The 23,779-nt window shown below is 39.4% G+C and overlaps 1 protein-coding gene across 1 annotated transcript in view; it reads right to left on the bottom strand.

The window, feature by feature from the left end:
- Positions 1-20,088, bottom strand: part of LOC128662312 (DEP domain-containing mTOR-interacting protein-like) — a 50,949-nt gene extending 30,861 nt beyond the window's left edge. Inside the window, exons 1-6 of the mRNA XM_053716119.1 lie at positions 20,000-20,088; positions 14,187-14,365; positions 13,068-13,191; positions 11,225-11,403; positions 8,707-8,898; positions 1,534-1,653 (exon numbers count right to left, since the gene is read on the bottom strand). Of these exons, the coding sequence (XP_053572094.1) occupies positions 1,534-1,653; positions 8,707-8,898; positions 11,225-11,403; positions 13,068-13,191; positions 14,187-14,365; positions 20,000-20,088 (883 nt within the window). The remainder of the gene's footprint in view (positions 1-1,533; positions 1,654-8,706; positions 8,899-11,224; positions 11,404-13,067; positions 13,192-14,186; positions 14,366-19,999) is intronic.
- Between the last annotated feature and the right edge of the window lie 3,691 nt (positions 20,089-23,779).

Here is a 23,779-nt window from a genome sequence, read left to right as displayed (position 1 = left end):
GCTTAATTAGCCAGGAAGGCACTGTGACATGATAATGTGTGTATGTATTAAATCACGTAAGACGTTACTGTCTCATTACATTTTAAAGATTAACTTTTTATTCTTATGCAGGCAGAAATGGGTGGATTGGTACATAAGGAAGTCCGCCTCTGCAAACCTCCTCTACACCTCAGCTAAACGCAGCTGAGGTGCCTGCCAGCCCATCCACACAAAATTCTGCTGCAACTGAAGAGCTGCTCTAAGCGCAAAAACTCAAACTAAACAGCCTCCGTTCCTTCCGATAACTGGAAGAGTTAGGAACAAGTTGCGCAACTAAATTGGCGCCACATAAGTTCCGCCCATTGTGGGCGTATCAATAACTCTCTCCTCTGTTGCCATTATCCATAGTTTAACTACAGTAAACAAATAACAGATTGACCAGCTTTTTATACAACTGCGTAGTCCGTTTGTATATTTTAACACAATAACCCCCTACGTACTGAGCTTGCTCTAATTTTCCTGTAGCAGCGCCCAAACTCGTAGTAGTTAACATGTAATTTCCCGGTCGGTTAATATTATGTTATGAAACCGCCGGGAGATGAGGGTCACGTCGCATTCAGCCCCAGTGCCTGCGTCCAAGCTGTCATAGTGTCCCCTAACACAATAGCAGAATCTATCCCAATTTTAATGAGGCTTGAATAAAATAATAAAGTACCCAAACTTTTTTCTCAGATGTCCTTTCTACCCCCAGAAAAAAAAAGTCAGCACTTACCTCATCTTCTGCCTGACAGCAAGGGAGTTCCCAGGTTTAAGAGGTCCTCTCCCTCCTATGGACCTGTGATAAAAGAAAAAACTGAGTAAGGTCCCTCAGGTTTTCAGGGTTAGGGCAGCATCAATATGGGAGGCGCAGTGAGAATTATGTCCCACAAGTTCCCATTGCTCTAAAGCCACCAATGCTCTACTGAAGAGACCGATATGGACTACGGCTACACCACAGGACAAAGCAGCACAATCTTGCACTACTTTTAAAAATAATTAACTCTTGATTGAAGAATCTTATCGAACACCTCACTTTACCACTTCCTAGCACTAACGTAGGCAAAGAGAATGACTGGAGTGGGAGGGAAGGGCGGAGCTATTTAACAGCTCTGCTGTGGTGCTCTTTGCCGCCTCCTGCTGACCAGGAGGTGAATATCCCATTAGTAATTAAGATGATCCGTGGACTCATGTCTTAAAAAAGAAATTCTAGTTTTCTGAGATTGTGGATTTGGGGTTTTCATGAGCTGTAAGCCATAATCATCACAATTATGAAAAATCACGGCTTGAACTATCTTGCTTTGCATGTAATGAGTCTCTCTCATATATTAGTTTCACCTTTTAGGTTGCATTAGTGAAATAAATTAACTTTTGCACGATGTTCTAATTTTTTGAGTTTCACCTGTATATCTTCTCCATGTTGCAAGTCTTTATTAAAGATATTAGTAGTCAAAGGACCAGAATCCTTATTACCGCTATTGCCATTAAACTTCTTAGTAAGCACAGTCGCTAACTCACCTGATGGAGGGGTCATCAGAGGCATGGAAGGCTGTGAATAATGGTAGCCACCACTAGATGTAGGATTGGAGTAGCTACTTCTCCTCACAGTAGGCTGAGCCTTTTCATCATAAGTCTCTACTGGAAAAGAGTCAATGAAAAGTATGTTATATTTGGAGGCAGCAGTCATTTTTATCATGCTTCACAAAATCTTTTTCCTCTAATCCCATAAAGAAGAAGGGGAAAAAAAAAACCTCAAGATGGAATATCAGTATTTCTTGCAACCCAAAACTATTGCTGCTCTACAGTGTTCTACCCAGGGCCTTTTTATTGGGTGCACCCTCTGGCTGATTTTACTCACCACACGGCTAAAATTTAAGTAAAATTAGATAGTATTAAAAGTTTTCAATGTTTATTGTGCAAATTATCATTAAATACATTTTTGTTAAAAAAAGCAATTAATTTGAGCTAAAGATAGAAGAAAATGTTAGCATATTATGAAGTATTACACTATCCCCCAGCTACTTCATAATGCCCCCCAGCTGGTGACATTTTCTGTGAACACTGCTCTACATTGAAGCAGACTTCACCCTCCCAGCCATAGCAAGTTTGAACCACATCTTTAGACTGTAATATTGAAACATATGTAAATACTACTGTGAGTAAGTATGTTTATGTACAGTATGTTTTAAACTTGGTGTTAAAGTTTGTGCTAGATATCTCAATAAAGATTGGGGCAAACAATTTCTTCTGAAACCATACAGATTTGCGATTTAAAACCATTAAAGGGACACTGAACCCAATTTTTTTCTTTTGTGATTCAGATAGGAGCATGCAATTTTAAGCAACTTTCTAATTTACTCCTATTATTAATTTTTATTCGTTATATTGCTATCTTTATTTGAAAAACATAATTTATTCTTACCTGATAAATTTATTTCTCTTGTAGTGTATCCAGTCCACGGATCATCCATTACTTATGGGATATTCTCCTTCCCAACAGGAAGTTGCAAGAGGATCACCCACAGCAGAGCTGCTATATAGCTCCTCCCCTCACTGTCATATCCAGTCATTCGACCGAAAACAAATAGAGAAAGGAGAAACCATAGGGTGCAGTGGTGACTGTAGTTTAATTAAAATTTAGACCTGCCTTAAAAAGGACAGGGCGGGCCATGGACTGGATACACTACAAGAGAAATAAATTTATCAGGTAAGCATAAATTATGTTTTCTCTTGTTAAGTGTATCCAGTCCACGGATCATCCATTACTTATGGGATACCAATAACAAAGCTAAAGTACACGGATGATGGGAGGGACAAGGCAGGATTAAACGGAAGGAACCACTGCCTGAAGAACCTTTCTCCCAAAAACAGCCTCCGAAGAAGCAAAGGAATAAAATTTGTAAAATTTGGAAAAAGTGTGAAGCGAAGACCAAGTCGCGGCCTTGCAAATCTGTTCAAGAGAGGCCTCATTTTTAAAGGCCCAGGTGGAAGCCACAGCTCTAGTAGAATAAGCTGTAATCCTTTCAGGGGGCTGCTGTCCAGCAGTCTCATAGGCTAGGCGTATTCTCCGAAGCCAAAAGGAAAGAGAGGTTGCCGAAGCTTTTTGACCTCTCCTCTGTCCAGAGTAAACGACAAACAGGGTAGATGTTTGACGAAAATCTTTAGTAGCTTGTAAGTAAAACTTCAAGGCACGGACTACGTCCAGATTATGTAAAAGACGTTGCTTCTTTGAAGAAGGATTAGGACTCAATGATGGAACAACAATCTCTTGATTGATATTCCTGTTAGAAACCACCTTAGGTAAAAACCCAGGTTTGGTACGCAGGACTACCTTATCTGCATGAAAAATCAGATAAGGAGAATCACATTGTAAGGCAGATAGCTCAGAGACTCTCCGAGCCGAGGAAATAGCCATCAAAAACAGAACTTTCCAAGATAAAAGCTTAATATCAATGGAATGAAGGGGTTCAAACGGAACTCCTTGAAGAACTTTAAGGACCAAGTTTAAGCTCCACGGGGGAGCAACAGGTTTAAACACAGGCTTAATTCTAACCAAAGCCTGGCAAAATGCCTGGACGTCTGGAACCTCTGCCAGACGCTTGTGCAAAAGAATAGACAGAGCAGAAATCTGTCCCTTTAAGGAACTAGCTGATAATCCTTTGTCCAAGCCCTCTTGGAGAAAGGACAATATTCTAGGAATCCTAACCTTACTCCATGAGTAATACTTGGATTCACACCAATAAAGATATTTACTCCATATCTTGTGGTAGATTTTCCTGGTAACAGGCTTTCGTGCCTGTATTAAAGTATCAATGACTGACTCGGAGAAGCCACGCTTTGATTGACTGCATGGAGATTGAACGCTTGATTCTGTCTCAGAGAAATTAGATTTGGATGATTGAAAGGACCTTGTATAAGAAGGTCCTGTCTTAGAGGCAGAGTCCATGGTGGAAAGGATGACATGTCCACTAGGTCTGCATACCAAGTCCTGCGTGGCCACGCAGGTGCTATCAGAATCACCAATGCTCTCTCCTGCTTGATTTTGGCAATCAGTCGAGGGAGCAGAGGAAACGGTGGAAACACATAAGCCAGGTTGAAGAACCAAGGCGCTGCTAGAGCATCTATCAGCGTCGCTTCTGGGTCCCTGGACCTGGATCCTTAACAAGGAAGCTTGGCGTTCTGGCGAGACGCCATGAGATCCAACTCTGGTTTGCCCCAACGATGAATCAACTGAGCAAACACCTCCGGATGGAGTTCCCACTCCCCCGGATGGAAAGTCTGACGACTTAGAAAATCCGCCTCCCAGTTCTCCACGCCTGGGATATGGATTGCTGACAGGTGGCAAGAGTGGTACTCTGCCCAGCGAATTATTTTTGAGACTTCTAACATCGCTAGGGAACTCCTGGTTCCCCCTTGATGGTTGATGTAAGCCACAGTCGTGATGTTGTCCGACTGAAATCTGATGAACCTCAGTGTTGCTAACTGAGGCCAAGCCAGAAGAGCATTGAATATCGCTCTTAACTCCAGAAAATTTATTGGAAGGAGTTTCTCCTCCTGAGTCCACGATCCCTGTGCCTTCAGGGAATTCCAGACTGCACCCCAACCTAGAAGGCTGGCATCTGTTGTTACAATTGTCCAATCTGGCCTGCGAAAGGTCATACCCTTGGACAGGTGTACCCGAGACAACCACCAGAGAAGAGAATCTCTGGTCTCTTGATCCAGATTTAGCAGAGGGGACAAATATGTGTAATCCCCATTCCACTGACTCAGCATGAATAATTGCAGCGGTCTGAGATGAAGGCGCGCAAATGGCACTATGTCCATTGCCGCTACCATTAAGCCGATTACCTCCATACACTGAGCTACCAAAGGGCGCGGAATGGAGTGAAGAACACGGCAAGCATTTAGAAGTTTTGATAACCTGGACTCCGTCAGGTAAATTTTCATTTCTACAGAATCTATAAGAGTCCCTAAGAAGGAGACTCTTGTGAGTGGGGATAGAGAACTCTTTTCCTCGTTCACTTTCCACCTGTGCGACCTCAGAAATGCCAGAACTATCTCTGTATGAGACTTGGCAACTTGAAAGCTTGACGCCTGTATCAGGATGTCGTATAGATACGGAGCCACCGCTATGCCTCGCGGTCTTAGAACCGCCAGAAGTGAACCCAGAACCTTTGTAAAGATTCTCGGGGCTGTAGCCAACCCGAAGGGAAGAGCTACAAATTGGTAATGCCTGTCTAGAAAGGCAAACCTTAGAAACCGATGATGATCTTTGTGAATCGGTATGTGAAGGTAGGCATCCTTTAAGTCCACTGTGGTCGTGTACTGACCTTCTTGGATCATGGGTAGGATGGTCTGAATAGTTTCCATTTTGAAAGATGGAACTCTGAGGAATTTGTTTAAGATCTTTAGATCCAAAATTGGTCTGAAGGTTCCCTCTTTTTTGGAACCACAAACAGATTTGAATAAAAACCCTGTCCTTGTTCCGTCCGCGGAACTGGATGGATCACTCCCATTACTAGGAGGTCTTGCACACAGCGTAGGAATGCCTCTTTCTTTATCTGATTTGCAGATAGCCTTGAAAGATGAAATCTCCCTTGTGGAGGGGAAGCTTTGAAGTCCAGAAGATATCCCTGAGATATGATCTCCAACGCCCAGGGATCCTGAACATCTCATGCCCACGCCTGGGCGAAGAGAGAAAGTCTGCCCCCTACTAGATCCGTTGCCGGATAGGGGGCCGTTCCTTCATGCTGTCTTAGAGGCAGCAGCAGGCTTTCTGGCCTGCTTGCCTTTGTTCCAGGACTGGTTAGGTTTCCAGGCCTGCTTAGATTGAGCAAAAGTTCCCTCTTGTTTGAAGCGGAGGAAGTTGATGCTGCACCTGCCTTGAAATTTCGGAAGGCATGAAAATTAGACTGTTTGGCCTTTGCTTTGGCCCTGTCCTGAGGAAGGGTGTGACCCTTACCTCCAGTAATGTCAGCAATAATTTCCTTCAAACCAGGCCCGAATAAGGTCTGCCCCTTGAAAGGAATGATGAGTAATTTAGACTTCGAAGTCACGTCAGCTGACCAGGATTTAAGCCATAGCGCCCTACGCGCTTGGATGGCGAATCCGGAATTCTTAGCCGTTAGTTTAGTCAAATGAACAATGGCATCAGAAACAAATGAGTTAGCTAGCTTAAGTGTTCTAAGCTTGTCAATAATTTCAGTCAATGGAGCTGTATGGATGGCCTCTTCCAGGGCCTCAAACCAGAATGCCGCCGCGGCCGTGACAGGCGCAATACATGCAAGGGGCTGTAAAATAAAACCTTGTTGAATAAACATTTTCTTAAGGTAACCCTCCAATTTTTTATCCATTGGATCTGAAAAAGCACAACTGTCCTCAACCGGGATAGTAGTACGCTTTGCTAAAGTAGAAACTGCTCCCTCCACCTTAGGGACCGTCTGCCATAAGTCCCGTGTAGTGGCGTCTATTGGAAACATTTTTCTAAATATAGGAGGTGGTGAAAAAAGCACACCCGGTCTATCCCACTCCTTGCTAATAATTTCTGTAAGCCTTTTAGGTATAGGAAAAACATCAGTACACACCGGTACCGCATAGTATTTATCCAGCCTACACAATTTCTCTGGTACTGAAACTGTGTTACAGTCATTCAGAGCAGCTAATACCTCCCCAAGCAACACACTGAGGTTCTCAAGCTTAAATTTAAAAATTAGAAATCTCTGAATCAGGTTTCCCCGAATCAGAGATGTCACCCACAGACTGAAGCTCTCCATCCTCATGATCTGCATATTGTGACGCAGTATCAGACATGGCCCTTACAGCATCTGCGCGCTCTGTATTTCTCCTAACCCCAGAGCAATCGTGCTTGCCTCTTAATTCAGGCAACCTGGATAATACCTCTGACAGGGTATTATTCATGATTGCAGCCATGTCCTGCAAGGTAATCGCTATGGGCGTCCCTGATGAAATTGGCGCCATATTAGCGTGCATCCCCTGAGCGGGAGGCGAAGGGTCTGACACGTGGGGAGAGTTAGTCGGCATAACTTCCCCCTCGTCAGAATCTTCTGGTGATATTTATTTTATAGTTAAAGACTGATCTTTACTGTTTAAGGTGAAATCAATACATTTAGTACACATTCTCCTATGGGGCTCCACCATGGCTTTCAAACATAATGAACAAGTAGTTCCTCTGTGTCAGACATGTTTAAACAGACTAGCAATGAGACTAGCAAGCTTGGAAAACACTTTAAACAAGTTACAAGTTTACAAGCAATATAAAAAATGTTACTGCACCTTTAAGAAACATAAATTTTGTCAAAATTTGAAATAACAGTGAAAAAAGGCAGTTACACTAACGAAATTTTTACAGTGTATGTAACAAGTTAGCAGAGAATTGCACCCACTTGCAAATGGATGATTAACCCCTTAATACCCAAAACGGAATAAAAGACAAAAACGTTTTTTTTTTGTTTTTTTTTTTCAAACAGTCACAACAACTGCCAGAGCTCTACTGTGGCTTTTTACCTCCCTCAAAAACGACTTTGAAGCCTTTTGAGCCCTCCAGAGATGTCCTGGATCATGCAGGAAGAAGCTGGATGTCTGTGTCTGTAATTTTTGCTGTGCAAAAAAAACGGCAAAATAGGCCCCTCCCACTCATATTACAACAGTGGAAAGCCTAAGGAAACTGTTTCTAGGCCAAATTCAAGCCAGCCATGTGGAAAAAAACTAGGCCCCAATAAGTTTTATCACCAAATACATATAAAAACGATTAAACATGCCAGCAAACGTTTTATATTACATTTTTATAAGAGTATGCATCTCTATTAATAAGCCTGATACCAGTAGCTCTCACTGCATTTAAGGCTTTACTTACATAAGTTCGGTATCAGCAGCATTTTCTAGCAAATTCCATCCCTAGAAAAATATTAACTGCACATACCTTATTACAGGAAAACCTGCACGCCATTCCCTCTCTGAAGTTACCTCACTCCTCAGAATATGTGAGAACAGCCATGGATCTTAGTTACTTCTGCTAAGATCATAGAAAACGCAGGCAGATTCTTCTTCTAAATACTGCCTGAGATAAACAGTACACTCCTGCACCATTTAAAAATAACAAACTTTTGATTGAAGAATAAACTAAGTATAAAACACCACACTCCTCTTACGACCTCCATCTTGGTTGAGGCTTGCAAGAGAATGACTGGATATGACAGTGAGGGGAGGAGCTATATAGCAGCTCTGCTGTGGGTGATCCTCTTGCAATTTCCTGTTGGGAAGGAGAATATCCCATAAGTAATGGATGATCCGTGGACTGGATACACTTAACAAGAGAAAAGAAGGCATATAAGCTTTTTTCTTGGTTCAGAACTACGGACAACACTTTTTTTTATTGGTGGATGAATTTATCCACCAATTAGCAAGGACAACCCAGGTTGTACACCAAAAATGGGCTGGCACCAAACTTACATTCTTGCATTTCAAATAAAGATACTAAGAGAATAAAGAAAATTTGATAATAGGAGTAAATTAGAAAGTTGCTTAAAATGTCATGCTCTATCTGAATCACAAAAGAAAAAATTTAGGTTAAGTGTCCCTTTAAGTGGTGGGGAGATGCCATCCCCTTAATTTTTTATAATAAGCCTTGTGGGTAAAACAACAAACATAAAAAGCTGCTTCAGCTAATCTCACCACAAACAAAGCTGGTATGAGGAAGATCAGAGCTGAGTTTGCGCAAACAGAAGGGGCTGTCTGGAGAGTCTGGCCTGGGTTCTGCACAGGACTGTAGGTCGTTCAGAACCTCGATCAATTTCCTCCTCCGGCGGAAATTAATGCAGAACTGGAATAGCGCATCTGAGTCAGAGAAATGTTGGTGGCCTGACACTGAATCATTACAGAGAAAAGAAAGCGTGTCAAACGTGTTCATTAAGACAAACAGTGACATCATATGCACTGCAGTTATATACTATACAGTATATATTATGTACACACACACCACATCACAGTGCTTAAAAGAAACAAAAGTGCAAAAAGAAAGAGTGTAAAAAAAAAAAAAACAACTATGGTTTTCAACAAAGAATAACAAAAGAACAAAGTACATTTGACAGGTCTCTAAAAATTGCATGCTCTGTTTGAATTGTAAAAATTTCATATAATTTTGACTTTCATATCCACTTAAAAAGGACCAATAAATAAGAGTACTTGCATAATCAACAAAAGCATAATAAAAAAGACATTGAAACAAAAACTTCCTCTGAAATTCATATCATCAACAGATTTATTTCTGACAAAATGCAACATTGCCTTCCATTTCCCAGCACCCTATATCATGTGACAGCCATCAGAAAATCACAGACTCATATGTATATACTGTGAGGCCCCAATTCCTACCATCCATGTGTTCAAAGTGCACATAATTTGATAATTGAAGTCAATTTTAGGTTGTTTAAAACTCAATGCTCTATCTGAATCTTGAAAAGTTCATTTTGACTTTAGTGTAAGCATTCTGTTCTCATCTGTCTGAAACAGCTTTTGAAATGCTTACGGCTTTTGAATGGATGAATGAACTTGGCTGAAAGTTGACAGTTTTGTTTAGATTTCAAGTCTCTAGAGATGTTAATAGTAAATTAGTTCAATATTAGGAGATAACTTGTGGGGGGGGGACATTTTTGAAATTGAGAAAGGAGAACTTTTTAAAACAATTACAGTTTAGCCTATTGCACTAATTTTCATTAAATTTGACAAGGTGTTGGATATTATGTGGCAGTTTGTTCATAGATTGGTTTAGTAAAATTTTGCTCATTAAATTCAGAAATGCAAAGCCTTAAACTCGTGCTATAATAGTTTTATATACACGTGCACAAAAATGGAACTGGACATTTGGATTAAATGTTTACATTTATTTAATGCTATATATTTTTTACCTTCTTTCAATTTTAGGGTTAGATTGATTTAAACAGATATACTATAGGATACCGGATAATTTTTTTTTTATTTTTATTTTTTTAAGACCAGTTGCTGATTTTGTCAAGGCTTACACTGCAACATATCTATCCTTAAAAGGGACAGTCAACACCAGAATTGTTGTTTAAAAAGAAAGATAATGCCTTTATTACCCATTCCCCAGTTTTGCATAACCAACAGTTATAATAATACACATTTTACCTCTGTGATTACCTTGTATCTAAGCTTCTGTTGACTGCCCCCTTATTTCAGTTCTTTTGACAGACTTGTATTTTAGCCAATCAGTGCTCACTCTTAGGTCACCTCACGTACATGAGCTCAATGTTATCTATATTAAACACATGAACTAATGCCCTCTAGTGGTCGAAATGTATTTAGATTAGAGGCAGTCTTCAAGGTCTAAGAAATTAGCATATGAACCTCCTTGTTTTAGCTTTCAAATAAGAATACCAAGAGAACAAAGCAAAATTGGTGATAAAAGTAAATTGGGAAGTTGTTTAAAATTAAAATCATGAGAGTTTTTTGGGACTGCAAAACAATGCATTTTACTACATATGACAGTGGCTAGCCTTGTTGACTGCAGACTCAAGCCTGTAGTCAAGGCAAGTGGTGGGTGGAGTTTGGCTATTGAAAAACAATTGCAGTAAAAAAAAAAAAAAAATGTAATTTGTTTTGAAAAATGTTTAGACTTAGCTGATCTGTTTTTCTTCAGCAACACAACAGAAATGTGTTTTAATTACAAGGTGTTTACTGTTCCTTTAAAGAGACAGGATAATCCAAAATAAACTTCCGCGTTTCAGATAGAGGATGTCATTTTAAGACACAAACTCATTTCCATTATCAAATTGACTTTGTTCTCTTGGTATCCTTTGTTATAAATAATATGAACATATCCTCAGCAGCAGCAATGCACTACTGAGAGCTAGCTGACAATTGGTGGCAACACACATTTGTCTCATGATTGGCTCACTAAAAGTGTTCAGCTAGCTCCCAGTAGTACGCGGTTGCTGTAGAGCTGACTAACTACGTTTATTCCCTTTGCAGGGGTAAAACAGTTATATCCAAGCCATACGGCAGTAACACATATTAAAGCATTTTCTTTTTTTGTACCTTTAAAAACACTGCACTCTCTACCAGCTACAACAAGCCTACTGTTTAAATGCAGACTATGCATTTATTTATTTTTTACTAACCAAGTACCAAAACAAGGAGTTTTTAGAAAATAAAAAAACATGGTTTCTCTTACCATGCTGAATAATTCCAAACTCCAGCATTGCCCGGCACAGCTCCTCCCCATCAGTCCGTTTGGACACTTCCCCATGTTTGACCAACCAGTCTAACATCTCTTGGCCCAAGAAGGTCCGCCGATATTTTTCTGAACCTTGTTCCCGAACTTTAAGTATAGAATCCTCCTCATTTGCCATGCTAAAAATTGGGATGTAATAATATAAATCACTATGGGGTAGGGAATTCAGATTATAAACTTTTAGTGCATGTGGCTTAGAAGAACTTAAAGGGACAGTCTACACCTTAAAGTCTTACCTTAAATTAAGCTGCACATAGCCTCCTGCACCCCTTTCTATATCATGCAGCAGATCGCAATGTCATCAGTGGGTGAAGTTTGGCAGCCATTTCAAAGTGGCCAGAAACAATATTCATTTTAAAATAACTTTTTTTTACCGTTCCTGCTGCATGATATAGAAAGGGTTGTAGGAGGCTATTTGCAGCTTAAAGGGATAGTAAACCCAAATATTTTTCATGATTCAGATAGAGCATGCAATTTTAAGCAACTTTCTAATTTATTCCTATTATCAATTTTTCTTCGTTTTCTTGGAATCTTTATTTGAAAAAGCAGGAATGAAAGCTTTGGAGCCGGCCTAATTTTGGTTCAGTAACTGGATAGGGCTTGCTGATTGGTGGCTACATTCAGCCATCCATTCAGCAAGTGCAACCCAGGTTCTCTACCTAAAATGGGCCGGCTCCAAAGCCTTAAGTCCTGCTTTTTCAAATAAAGATAGCAAGAGAACTAAGAAAAAATGATAATAGGAGAAAATTAGAATGTTGCTTAAAATTGCATGCTCTATCTGAATCATTAAAGAAAACATTTGGGTTTACTATCCCTTTAATCTAAGGTAAGACTTTAAGGTGACTAAGGTGCAGACTGTCCCTTTAAGAACTGCTTTATTACTTAAACTTGACATTAATACGTCTAAAACCAAGCAGAGAATCGATTATACTGAAAACAGCCAGAGACAGTGCCATGGGCATCCATAAATAGGATATTAGAGACAAGTACAAATATATATCTATAGATTTAATACCCATCCATGTTTTAACCACCTAGCAAGATAAGCAGTTTGCATATTTACATCAATCATATGACCTCTAGAGAATTGTGTAACTCTTTAGTTGTAGACATTTCTCTGTTCCTTGTAACATGAAGTCACTTTTCTTGACCAACACATTTTATTTATCTGAACATAGTTTCCAATGTATTAAATATTCCATTATGACATCTATAGGGTCATATTACCCCTCAGTTGTAATAAGAGTATCTTCTTTTTCATATAAGTGTACTCAAGCATATATGGATAGAATTTTTGCTAAGAACATTTAAGTTTCAGCACACTGTTCTTATTACTGTAAGCCTGTTCTAGAAACAGATTAAGAAACAGCATAGGGTAAATGTGGACATTCCAATCCATAAAGTCAATTAAGCACTAATTTGAAAGAGGATATTCCCCTCTTTTAAATAAGTAATCATATGGGTATCTGGATTATGTTTTAACTGAACTCTAGCCAGTTAGAACACTGACTACATAATAATCACAGTTTAAAACCCTTTGTTGAAAGAAAAAATTCTACACTGGGGTTGTGATAAGGGCTCTTGTGTTGCTTATGCCCAGAATTAGTCATGTTGAACATTAGCATATGAATAATATAAGGGTTTTCGAAAAAATAAAAAACAAATATCATACCAGTATTTCCCATTCTTTAAAACCCTAAAGATTGTATGCTGTAATTAACACGTTCGTGTCTCCCACTGAAAGTCCATTATATAAATACTGTACCCTCAGTCAGATACTCACATATCATACAGCTTCTGGCCTCTAACGAAAATCTTTACATTTTTGCTTGGAGACAGGGTGCCATCATCATTTCGAAATCGATACAGCAGTTTGGCATCTTTAAATACTGCATACTCGTCACAGACTGTGTGAAGAGAAGAAGCAGTAAGAAATGCAAAGCGCAGGGCACAAACAAGATCAAAAAGAGAATGGGAGAATGAGACAGCAAGGGAAAGAGCGCGCAAGTGAAAGTGACCGAAAGTAGAAAGTCAGGTGAGAAATGAGAAGGGTCTGTCACAAAATCAGTGGTGTCCAAGTTTTTTGCAAGGGGCCACAAAGGGGGAAATTCCATTGGAGGGCTTTGTAGCATATTATTTTGTAAAGGGGAGATGAAAAGGGGGAGTGTGAAAGGGAGAATTGAAAGATGATGGAAAGGGGGGAGGGGGAAATGAGATAAAAACTAACGATCAAACCCTTCTGCAGACAACCTTTAATGCCAACACAGCACAGATTCTTTATTTTTTTATACTCCCTTGAATACCAGGAAAACAGTAGTACACAATAAATTTAAAACATACCTGGGTACCAAAAACACAGAAAAAAAAAAAGATAACACCCTTGAATGACAGTAAAATGGGCAGCAGTGAATGTAACCCCTTAGATAAGAGTATCACAGCAAAGTGATTTTTTTTTACCAATAGGACATACTGCAGATGTACTTTTCATTCATCCATCCAGTCCACCTTCAATCTCATTTCTTTACCAATATGGTAACAGACTTTCCAAGATGCCAATGCCAGGAAAAAGTGTCAGCTATCTTGGAAAAGCTGCTGCTAACATGTACAGTATATATATATATATATATATATATATATATATATATATATATATACATACATACATACACACACACACATCTGCTGCTCATGGGGAAAATGAGAATTAGTCGTCTTCTATCCCCTAGTATTGCATAATGGTGAAATCTTTAAATAAGCTGTCTTATTAAATAGCCATTTTACAAACCAAATGTGCCCTTGCAACGCACTCCTATTCTGGAAGCACAATCAGTACCCTTTATATCCATCCACCATGTGCCTTCAACATACATAATTGACTCATATGCATTAACGCCGTACTCACCATGATGGATAACGTTGTTGTCCATAAATGTTTGCATGATGCTAATGGCAGTCCCTCGGTCTGGAGCTTCTTTATGATCAATAAGCCAATCAACAAGCTCTTTAGCCACAAAACAGTTTGGGTATGTAAGCATGTGATGACAGCGGTCTTTAATCAGCTTGGCATTATGCAGGCGCAACCTAAAAGAACATACACACATTATATATTTGTATGGCTGTATTAGGGACCCAGGTTTTGGAAGAGACCTTGACGTGGTACCTGGGCTTGTCCCATTTGGCCAGATGCGATATCTAACTCTTCTAGTTTTGCTTTTAATCTTGGCTGAGAGCTTGTAAGTGAGTGCTGGACTTTCTCTGTGTGTTGTATTAATTTATTTTGTAATTTTCTCTATGGGCCTTGCACCCATACTTGTCTGGGGCTGACTCTGGGGAAATCACGGCTTACTGAGAGTGCTAAAGCATCCAGGGCTGAGCATGTTGCAGGGTCATAGGATGTGTACCCAGTCCAGTCTAAGAGTGCAGTCCCCTTCTGTGTTTTCTATATGTCTAGGGTGATTACATAAGTCTGTGAACCCTAACTTGTTCCCAGTTTGTTTGATTGAGAGCTTGCATTTGTATGGCTGTATTCAGGGTTTTTTAAGAGACCTTGACGTGGTACCTGGGCTTGTCCCATTTGGCCAGATGCTGTAACTAACTCTTCCAGTTTTGCTTTTAATCTTGGCTGAGAGCTTGTGAGTGCTGTACTTTCTCTAGATAAAGGGACAATTTGTGTAAGCACTTCTTTACATTTCCATTAGAGAGCTTGGCCGTACATGGAGCAGCTATAAACCACTGGAGAATACTGGGCACAGCTGGGCATTTACAAAAACCATGTGTTACCCTTTCAACACAAACCTTGTATATTTCCTCTACTGTTCTAAAAAGGTGTTAACTAGGTATAGGGTGGCCCTCAGACGTCTATGAAAAGGAAAAAAAAAAAGTGACCATTCTGTTTGTATATGACTCGGTTATCCGACTCAGCATTATTATAACTACTGCTACTATTTTATGAATGGAACCAGAAAAAGTGAGTATTAAACTCTGCTGGCGAGAGCGAGATTTAAAAAAAAAAAAAAAAAATCACACGTTTCAAGCTAATTACAAGAAATTAAACAATTTGCAATTTAAGGATACAGTATTCTGTCTTAAAAATGACACAAAACAACTAAAAATGTACAGAAATCCATTACTGTTTTCAATTACTAAACATTTTAGCAATACACATGTATTAGCACAGATGCTTCTAGTAAAAGCTGTTTTACAGTGTACAGAGCATAATATACTCTGTATGTACACATTAAAGGATTACTTTCTGTTATAATTTTTAAGCTAAACAACTAACATATTAAAGTTAATAAACATTAATTAAAACCTACTGACCTATATTTTCTCCAAAACAAAGTTTCATAACATTCTAAAAGTTATATCTTTTATTCGCCGATGATGTCACGTTATCCTGCCCACTATTTTCAGCACTGCGTGTTCAAAATACTTAAACCAATAGCTTTGTGTTTAAAGCGCCATTTTGAAACCTAGGTATTGTAAACGGATTGGTACAGAGCAAAGGATACCCACGGAGTGGGTTTGGAAAACAATTAAATTTGCAGACAAGATTTCTGATTTACGGTAGAGATATGTTAATGAAATGCTATTGATAAAAAGCGTATTTGGGATAGTTAATAACAGGCATAGAAAATATTTACTTACAGTGGCCCTTTAATTCTATCACGGAAGCTGCTTTAATCATTCGCAATGTGCAAAATGATATATGCTCTCTGAGCAGGTGTGGTATTTAAGTTTTGGGTCTCTTTAAAGCCAGAATGTAAAACTGTTCTAACAGCTTTGTGAAATAAAGCACATTACAACCTTTTATTTAGCTGCAAGACTTTTAAGGCTAGCCTGAATTGTGTAAAATGTGATATAAAGAGAGTTTGTAACTTGGTTTTGTACACGTCCTGCTGATAGCATGCCATTTAACAAAAAACTAAAATAGTGGGTAGAGAATCCTGCTAATTACTCTCCATTCCTGGATTTGGATTCTCCTACCCTATGATAATGTGATAGTAAATCCTAGTGTTTATGAAATGCTAGAATTTACCAATGCAACAAATAAAGGGGACTTTCAGTCACGAAGTATAAAATACTTCATGCTGAAAGTTCCTTTATTGATCTGCAGCGTTCGCAGCGCTGAGCACCTCAGGCAGCCCATGGCAGAACGCTATTTTATCACTGAGATTTTAGCTAAGAGGTGGAAACGTCACCTCACTGAAAAATAGTGTTCTGCTGCGGGCGGCCTGACGCACTATTTTATACTTCATGACTGAAAGCCCCCTTTATTTGTCACTTAAATAGGCCAGGTGTTAGAATATTCGATATATTTAAACAACTCAGTATATACACTCTATTCATTAGAACGGCAACAATGCTGCACTCAAGTAATAACTATAATCTCTATGACCTAGTTAAATGGTTAGACAGTAAGTGGTTAAAACTAGGGCTGGGCGATATGGGGGGGGGGGAAATCGCAATTAAAAAAAAAAACTTGATTGTGATTTAATCGCAATTTTCTTATAAATGACAATAACACCTTCATTTTGCATTATAAAGTTTATTTAACACTACAGAATCTTAATGTATAGGTTTCTCAATGTCCAATACACACTTGGAGCATAAAAATACAAACCACAAAATAGTTAAAATAAAATTTGCTGCCTGTGATGTGATTAAATAGTAGCCACATATATATCTCCCTGGGGCCAATAGGGCAGGTGATAACTGCTTTTTACTTTGATCACCTGCATCCTAAGACGCGTGACCCCTTATTTAAAAGGGGGCTTCTTCACTCGTGTATCTATATGTCAAAAAAGAGAAAGATAGGGCTCTCTTAGACAAAACAGCAGTTTAGTCACTGCTGTTTTTAAAGAAATCCCCAGCATCTTATACACAAGACTGTTTGAAAGAGTAGAGTTCATGTTTCAAAACAGGATGTCATATTCCTTTACATAGGGCTAGATTTATCAAGCCTTCTCCTGCACTAAGACTGCAGGTTCTCACAAGAGAACCTGCAGTCTGTATTTATCAAGCAGCGGTCATTAGACCGCTGCTTCCTACACTTTGAGGTGGAGAATTTCAATCTCCCCGGTCTTGCCCAACTGGGGAGATTGACAGCTCTTGCACGTGCGTGATTGGCTGTGCACGGGCAGGGGTCGTCGATAAACACGAAAATAGCGCTCGCGTGTAATGTTAAATTCCGCCAGCAGAATTCTGTCTGCCAGAGTTGAGCTGCGGCGGACAGGCGCGAAAATGTATGCCCCTATCCGCCGTAGTTTGATAAATCGAGCCCTTAGTGTGCGGCTGAGATGAGTAAAAAGCAGATACTAAAAAACCTTCACTTTGAAAAAAATGCTGTTAAATAATTTTATAAAAACTTTGATGTTAGTCATCCTGGAGCGTCCCCCTTCTGATCCACGTCCTGGGGACCCCTCACTGCAGATGGGGAATGTTGAATGCAATCCCATTCTACATTGCAGACTCTGTCCTGCAGGCCCTTTGATGTTACCACCGGTGCCCGTGGTAATGTCACAAGGGGGTTGAGACTACTGTATATCAGACCCTAGGTCACTTATAGGTGACAAGTGGCCCTTCATTTGAAAGGAAAGAGAGGAGACTGCCCTTGCAAATGAGGGTCCAGACAAACAAAAGGTTGTTTCAGTCACCAAAACTTTAAAATAGACCTTTATTATTTCATAGGGTCCACAGAAAAAAACACTAAGTTTTGGTGGCTGGAACAACCTTTTGTTTATTTGGAGTATCAGTGGGACGTGGCAGGTCCTGGGTTCCATGCCCCACAAGCCAAAAAGGTATAAATGCGCTGTTTTCCAAACTACTTGTGAAGATTGACTTGCAAATGAGGGGTCACATTCTGCTGTAAGCTTTAGCTGATCAATGTAAAAATAGCAAATACCTGCAGTGTCTATGCTGTTTAACCCGAGAGGGCTCTAACAGAGCACCTATCTTTCCCGCTGTTTGGGCTAGAGAGGTAAGTGACCGTTCACTTGAAAGAGGGGAGCATGCTTTTCAAATTAAGGGGCCATATGCCCTTGTAAATTCCAAGCAATCACAGAAATGGCAAATACCTGCAACAGCATTTAAAATGCAGTTTGACCTAATGAAGAATAATCTCCCTTCATTTGGGCTGAAGGGACAAGTGACCACTCATTTGAAAGGGTATACTCCCCTCTTTCAAATAAGGGTTCCTGTAGGATGCAGCTACTTACATTTAAAAATATTGATTGCCTGCTCCACTAGAAATAAAGTGATTTCTAGTAGCGTGGGAGGGGGATCTACTACAGAGCCCCTATTCCCCTATCCGATTTAAATCAGAGGGGCATGAGCCCACTTTCAAATGAGGGGTCACACCCATATATAGTTCTCAGGTGGCCACCAAGTTAAAGTAGACAGCAGGGGGGGGCACTTTTAAAGCCCCTATAACCCACAAATGGATAGGAGACCCCAGTTTTAAAGAGGGGAACCCCCTCTTTCCAGTATGTGGTCTTTTTTGCCTCTGTGATTACCTTGTATTTAAGCCTCTGCAGACTGCCCCATTACCTCAGTTCTTACGACAGACTTGCATTTTAGTCAATCACTGCTGACTCCTAGGTAACTCCATGGGCATGAGCACAATGGTATCTATATGGCACACATGAACTAACGCTCTCTAGTTGTAAAAAACTGTTAAAATGCTTTCAGATAAGAGGCGGCCTTCAAGGGCTAAGAAATTAGCATATGAGCCTACCTAGGTTTAGCTTTCAACTAAGAATACCAAGAAAACAAAGCTAAATTGATGATAAAAGTAAATTGGAAAAATGTTTACATTGCATGCCCTATCTGAAGCATGAAACTTTATTTTTGACTAGACTGTCCCTTTAAGCACAAAAATGTGAACAGACTTTGCAACAAAGTGTCAATCACAACGCTTTAGAAAAGTTTATAGAATTATTTATTTTGTAGAAAAACCATTAAACTTTTCTAAAGGATCGTGATGGATCCCATAATTCAAGTTTTGCACCAGGCATGCCCCTCTGCAGTTCCTGAACAGAACACAGGCATGGATTAGTGGATACATAAGTACAGGATTCCTGACAGGCTCACAAGCCAAGTCATTCTCAGGAGCAACAATACGTATAATTACAAAAAAAGGTTTAAGGGAAATTAAACCAAAAACTTTTTCTTTCATCATTCAGATAGAGCATGCAATTTAGCCGCCAATCAGCAAGGTCCACCTAGGTGCTGAACTAAAAATGGGCCAGCTCCTAAGCTTTAATTTCTGCTTTTCAAATAAAGATACCAAGAGAACAAAGAAAAATAGGAGTAAATTAGAAAGTTGCTTAAAATTGAATGATCTCTCTGAATCATGAAAGAAACATTTTTTTGTTTCATATCCCTTTTAAGATATAATGGATTTAACAAAAATTTGTATTTTTATAAATTGTATGCCATTCTATAGAGAAGGTTCTGGATTAGCTGGCTAGCCGCTTCCTTCTCTCCACTGAAAGACTCTGTACCTTAGAGATAAGCTTTAGAGTGCTCTCATAATCATTTATTCCCTTTCATTTTATTCAGACAACTGTCTTTCTAGGTAACATTTTATCATTTCTGACATAGTTTGCAGACAAACGGCAGGGGTGTGGACTTTTAAGGATATTAGATACTTGCGGGATCTATTTGATTCTTCGATCAAATACATTTACAGTTGACAGGGATCAGTCTCCTTACCTCAGCTGCTCTCCCGCAACACTAATAGCTGCCTGGCGCTGAAAATCTTCTGCCTTCTCCTTGAGGCTGTTGCTGAGAAGCTCCATCATTGCCAGTTACACCCAGGTGTCACGTGATGAACAGAAGAGCTCTAGAACACGAGGAACATCAGTATTTGTCCCACCCATAAACTCTCACTCCTATAACTAACAAATGGAAGTGTCGATACCTATTTGTCATCCCATCAATCATATGTGTGCAGAATGCAAGCTAAATATGGGTATTGTGCCATATATTCCAGTTTGTGAACCAATGATATCCTACTCTAAACTCTGACGATGGTTTATATCTGAGCGTATCTAGTGTGGCGCTAAACTGCGCTATTAAAACAAGTACCCATTCCTATAGTAGTAGGACGTTCGCTTATAAAACTACCATGTACATTTTAATAACATACCTAGAACATGGTCAGCTACATACGTCATTCCTGAATCGGACACAGCAGGGAGATTGGAACAGGTAACTCATCTACGGCAGAGGAGGGTGGAGCAAGTCACACCCCCAGAAATGTGATCACTAGGTCACGGTACTGTGCAACGGACATCAGCCTCCTCTGCGGGTAATGGATGGGGAGTTACCTCTACACCGGAAAATGAGGGTGTGGAAACCTAAACTTGAATTAATATTTATTTATATACTGTATAAAAAAAACACAATTCTTGAGAGGCATAACTGCCATGGCATACATACATGATTAAACATTAATTTTCATACACATTGACACCTTACTAATAAAGGGCTATTATTGGTAATGGAGATTTTTGAAGAACTATCTTCTTTTTTGTGTGTGTGATCATCCCCAAAGTTGGGTATTCAACTAAAATATGCTGCTCTTTCTCTTTACTAAACATAGGTCTCATATCACTAATGTGATGCAGATACACACACCATGTATTCCCCTAATATACAGTCCTATAAGTTTCTGCAATGCATGGTTATGAACACACAGATCATTCCAAATAAATTTGTAGGGAAAGGCCCACCACACCATTGTTTCCAATATGGACATGGAAGAAGAGATGTATTGTGCTCAAGTCCAACAGGATTGAACAATTTTTGAGTAGTAGTTACATGGTAGGATGCCTTCCTGCTTCTACATGACCTCCCTGCACCTAGGGTTGCCACCTCAGCGATGTTTTCCTGGACACGTATAAGTTACACATGCTGCAGGGTGTGAAGGGAGGAATATGAATACTGCATATAACAAGTGCTGTCCAGAAGCACAATACATGTTTCTTCCTGCACACCCTGCAGCATGTGTATCTCATAACTGTCCAGGAAAACATGGCTGAGGTGGCAACACTACCTGCACCCCACCACCCTTTCTGGCTATAGTATTTTTAATCCCCAAAAGCTGAGCCAGCAGCCACATAGAAAAAGGAGATGAGTCATACTTCCCCCTTAGTCTGTACCAGAGGATATAAGCAGCCTTCTTGTACAAATATAATGGTACGTTTTTCTGTAGAGCAACTCTTTGGTGGCCATCTTGGAAATCCTGTCACCCTAATGTAAAGGCAAGTCCTTGCACTTTCCTTAAACTATGAGTCCTGCTCTGGCTTACAGAGGGGCAGACATGGTGCAGAGCCCACTACTGATGTCAGAGCTGCCTAGTGGTGTGGGCCCAGTCTCAACTGAGACCTCTGTAGTTAAAGCACAAATATCCAAAAAGAAGCAAAAGAGCATGGCAGGGCAGCGGATAAGATTAATAAAACATAGTGTTTATTTGGCTAGTAAAAAAGGAATCGTCATAAAATCAGTAAATACAATCCAAAAATTGCCATAGCAGCAGCGGTCTTACACGTTTCAGTTACTGCCTTAATCATAGTTTGTAAATTGGTTGTGCATGACAGCTCCATGAGTCCCTGGCTTTTGCAAATAAGGAATATATCATGAAAATGTTATCTAAAAGTGTTGGAGTTGGCAATTTATGGAGCAACATATTTTCCAAACCTAGAGCAGCACATAAACTAAATACACCACTGACATAGGTGGGGTTATGCTCTCCTATTATGCAGGACCATTAACAATTATTATACAGTCTCACTGGTTCAATAGAACACAGCATACATAAACCTTAATTTATCTAAGAAACAATTCATTCTTAGAAACACAGTGGTGATGTTCAAATATAGAAGAACATTTCAAAGTGTATCTCACTGATTTTTGTTTTGTGATATCAAGGTAAGATGTACACTGCTGATACTGCTGGATTTGTTTCAGATTAAAATTAAAGGGACATGAAACCCACATTTTTCTTTAATGATTCAGATAGAGAATACAATTTTAAAGAACTTTCTAATTCTCTTGGTATCATTTGTTGAATAAGCAGCAATGCACTACTGGTTTCTAGCTGAACACATGGGAGAGCCAATGGCAATCGGTATATATACAGGTAGCCCTCAGTTTACGCCGGGGTTAGGTTCCAGAAGGAATGGTTGTAAATCGAAACTGTTGTAAATTGAAACCCAGTTTATAATGTAAGTCAATGGGAAGTGAGGGAGATAGGTTCCAGGCCTCTCTCAAAATTGTCATAAGTAACGCCTAATACATTATTTTTAAAGCTTTGAAATGAAGACTTTAAATGCTAAACAGCATTATAAACCTAATAAAATAATCACACAACACAGAATATATAATTAAACTAAGTTAAATGAACAAAAACATTTGCTAAACAGCATTATAAACCTAATACAATAATCACACAACACAGACTTCACTTGCATTTTTCTGCAAACAGTTCTGTCTATGCATTCCAATCTGGACTGATTTATAGACAGGAAGATCTTTTTCCTTTGAAATCTGCTCGATAGCTCAGGTCTGGTTAAACTGATTAATTTCAGCTTGCTTTGTTGTGCTGCAACACAAGCGGACAGCTCCACCTGCTGGCTATTTTAATAAATGCACTGCTTCTCAATGCTTTTCAATAGCAGTCACATGACTGAAAAAAAAGGTTGTTATTCTGAAACAGTCTAAATTGAACCGTTGTAAAACGAGGGCCACCTGTATATATATATAAAGCCAGCAATCAGCAGCTAGAACCTATGTTCTTTGCTGCTCCTGAGCTTACCTAGATAAACCTTTAAGCAAAGGATAGCAAGAGAAGAAAGCAAATTAAATAATAGAAGTAAATTGGAAAGTTGTTTAAAATTGTATGCTCTGTCTAAATCATGAATGTCTAATTATGACTTTACTGTCCCTTTAAACAGCTTTTATTTAACAGTATTTTTATGTTTAAACTGTGTTCTTTCATATGCATGAAGGAATTTTTAGTATACTGTCTATCTAAAGGGACAATCTACACTAAATTTGTTATTGTTTAAAAGATAGATAAAGCCTTTACTACCCATTCCCCAGCTTTGGACAACCAACATTGTTAGATTAATATACTTTATAACATTTAAACCTCTAAATGTCTGCCTGTTTAAAAGGCTTTATAGACAGCCCCTTAATCACATGCTTTTTTATTTGTTTTTCACAACAGGAGACTGCTAGTTCATGTCGGCCATATAGATAACAATGTGTTCACGCCCGAGGAATTATTTAACCTTTTAACGCCGTTATGCCGTTCTATTCCGTCATATTTACACTGGGCTTTAAAGCCGTTATGACGGAATAGAACGTCATATCAAACGGCTGTCCTGAAGCCTTCTGCGCTTCAAGGACTTGATCGCGGTCTGGAGGGCGTTCCTAGGGTTGTAGGGACGCCCCCCAGATGCGATCCAATAATTGAAATCTCGCGAT

Source organism: Bombina bombina, chromosome 1, assembly GCF_027579735.1.
Source record: "Bombina bombina isolate aBomBom1 chromosome 1, aBomBom1.pri, whole genome shotgun sequence".
NCBI classification, from domain to species: domain Eukaryota; kingdom Metazoa; phylum Chordata; class Amphibia; order Anura; family Bombinatoridae; genus Bombina; species Bombina bombina.
This window is presented reverse-complemented; position numbering and strand designations above follow the sequence as displayed.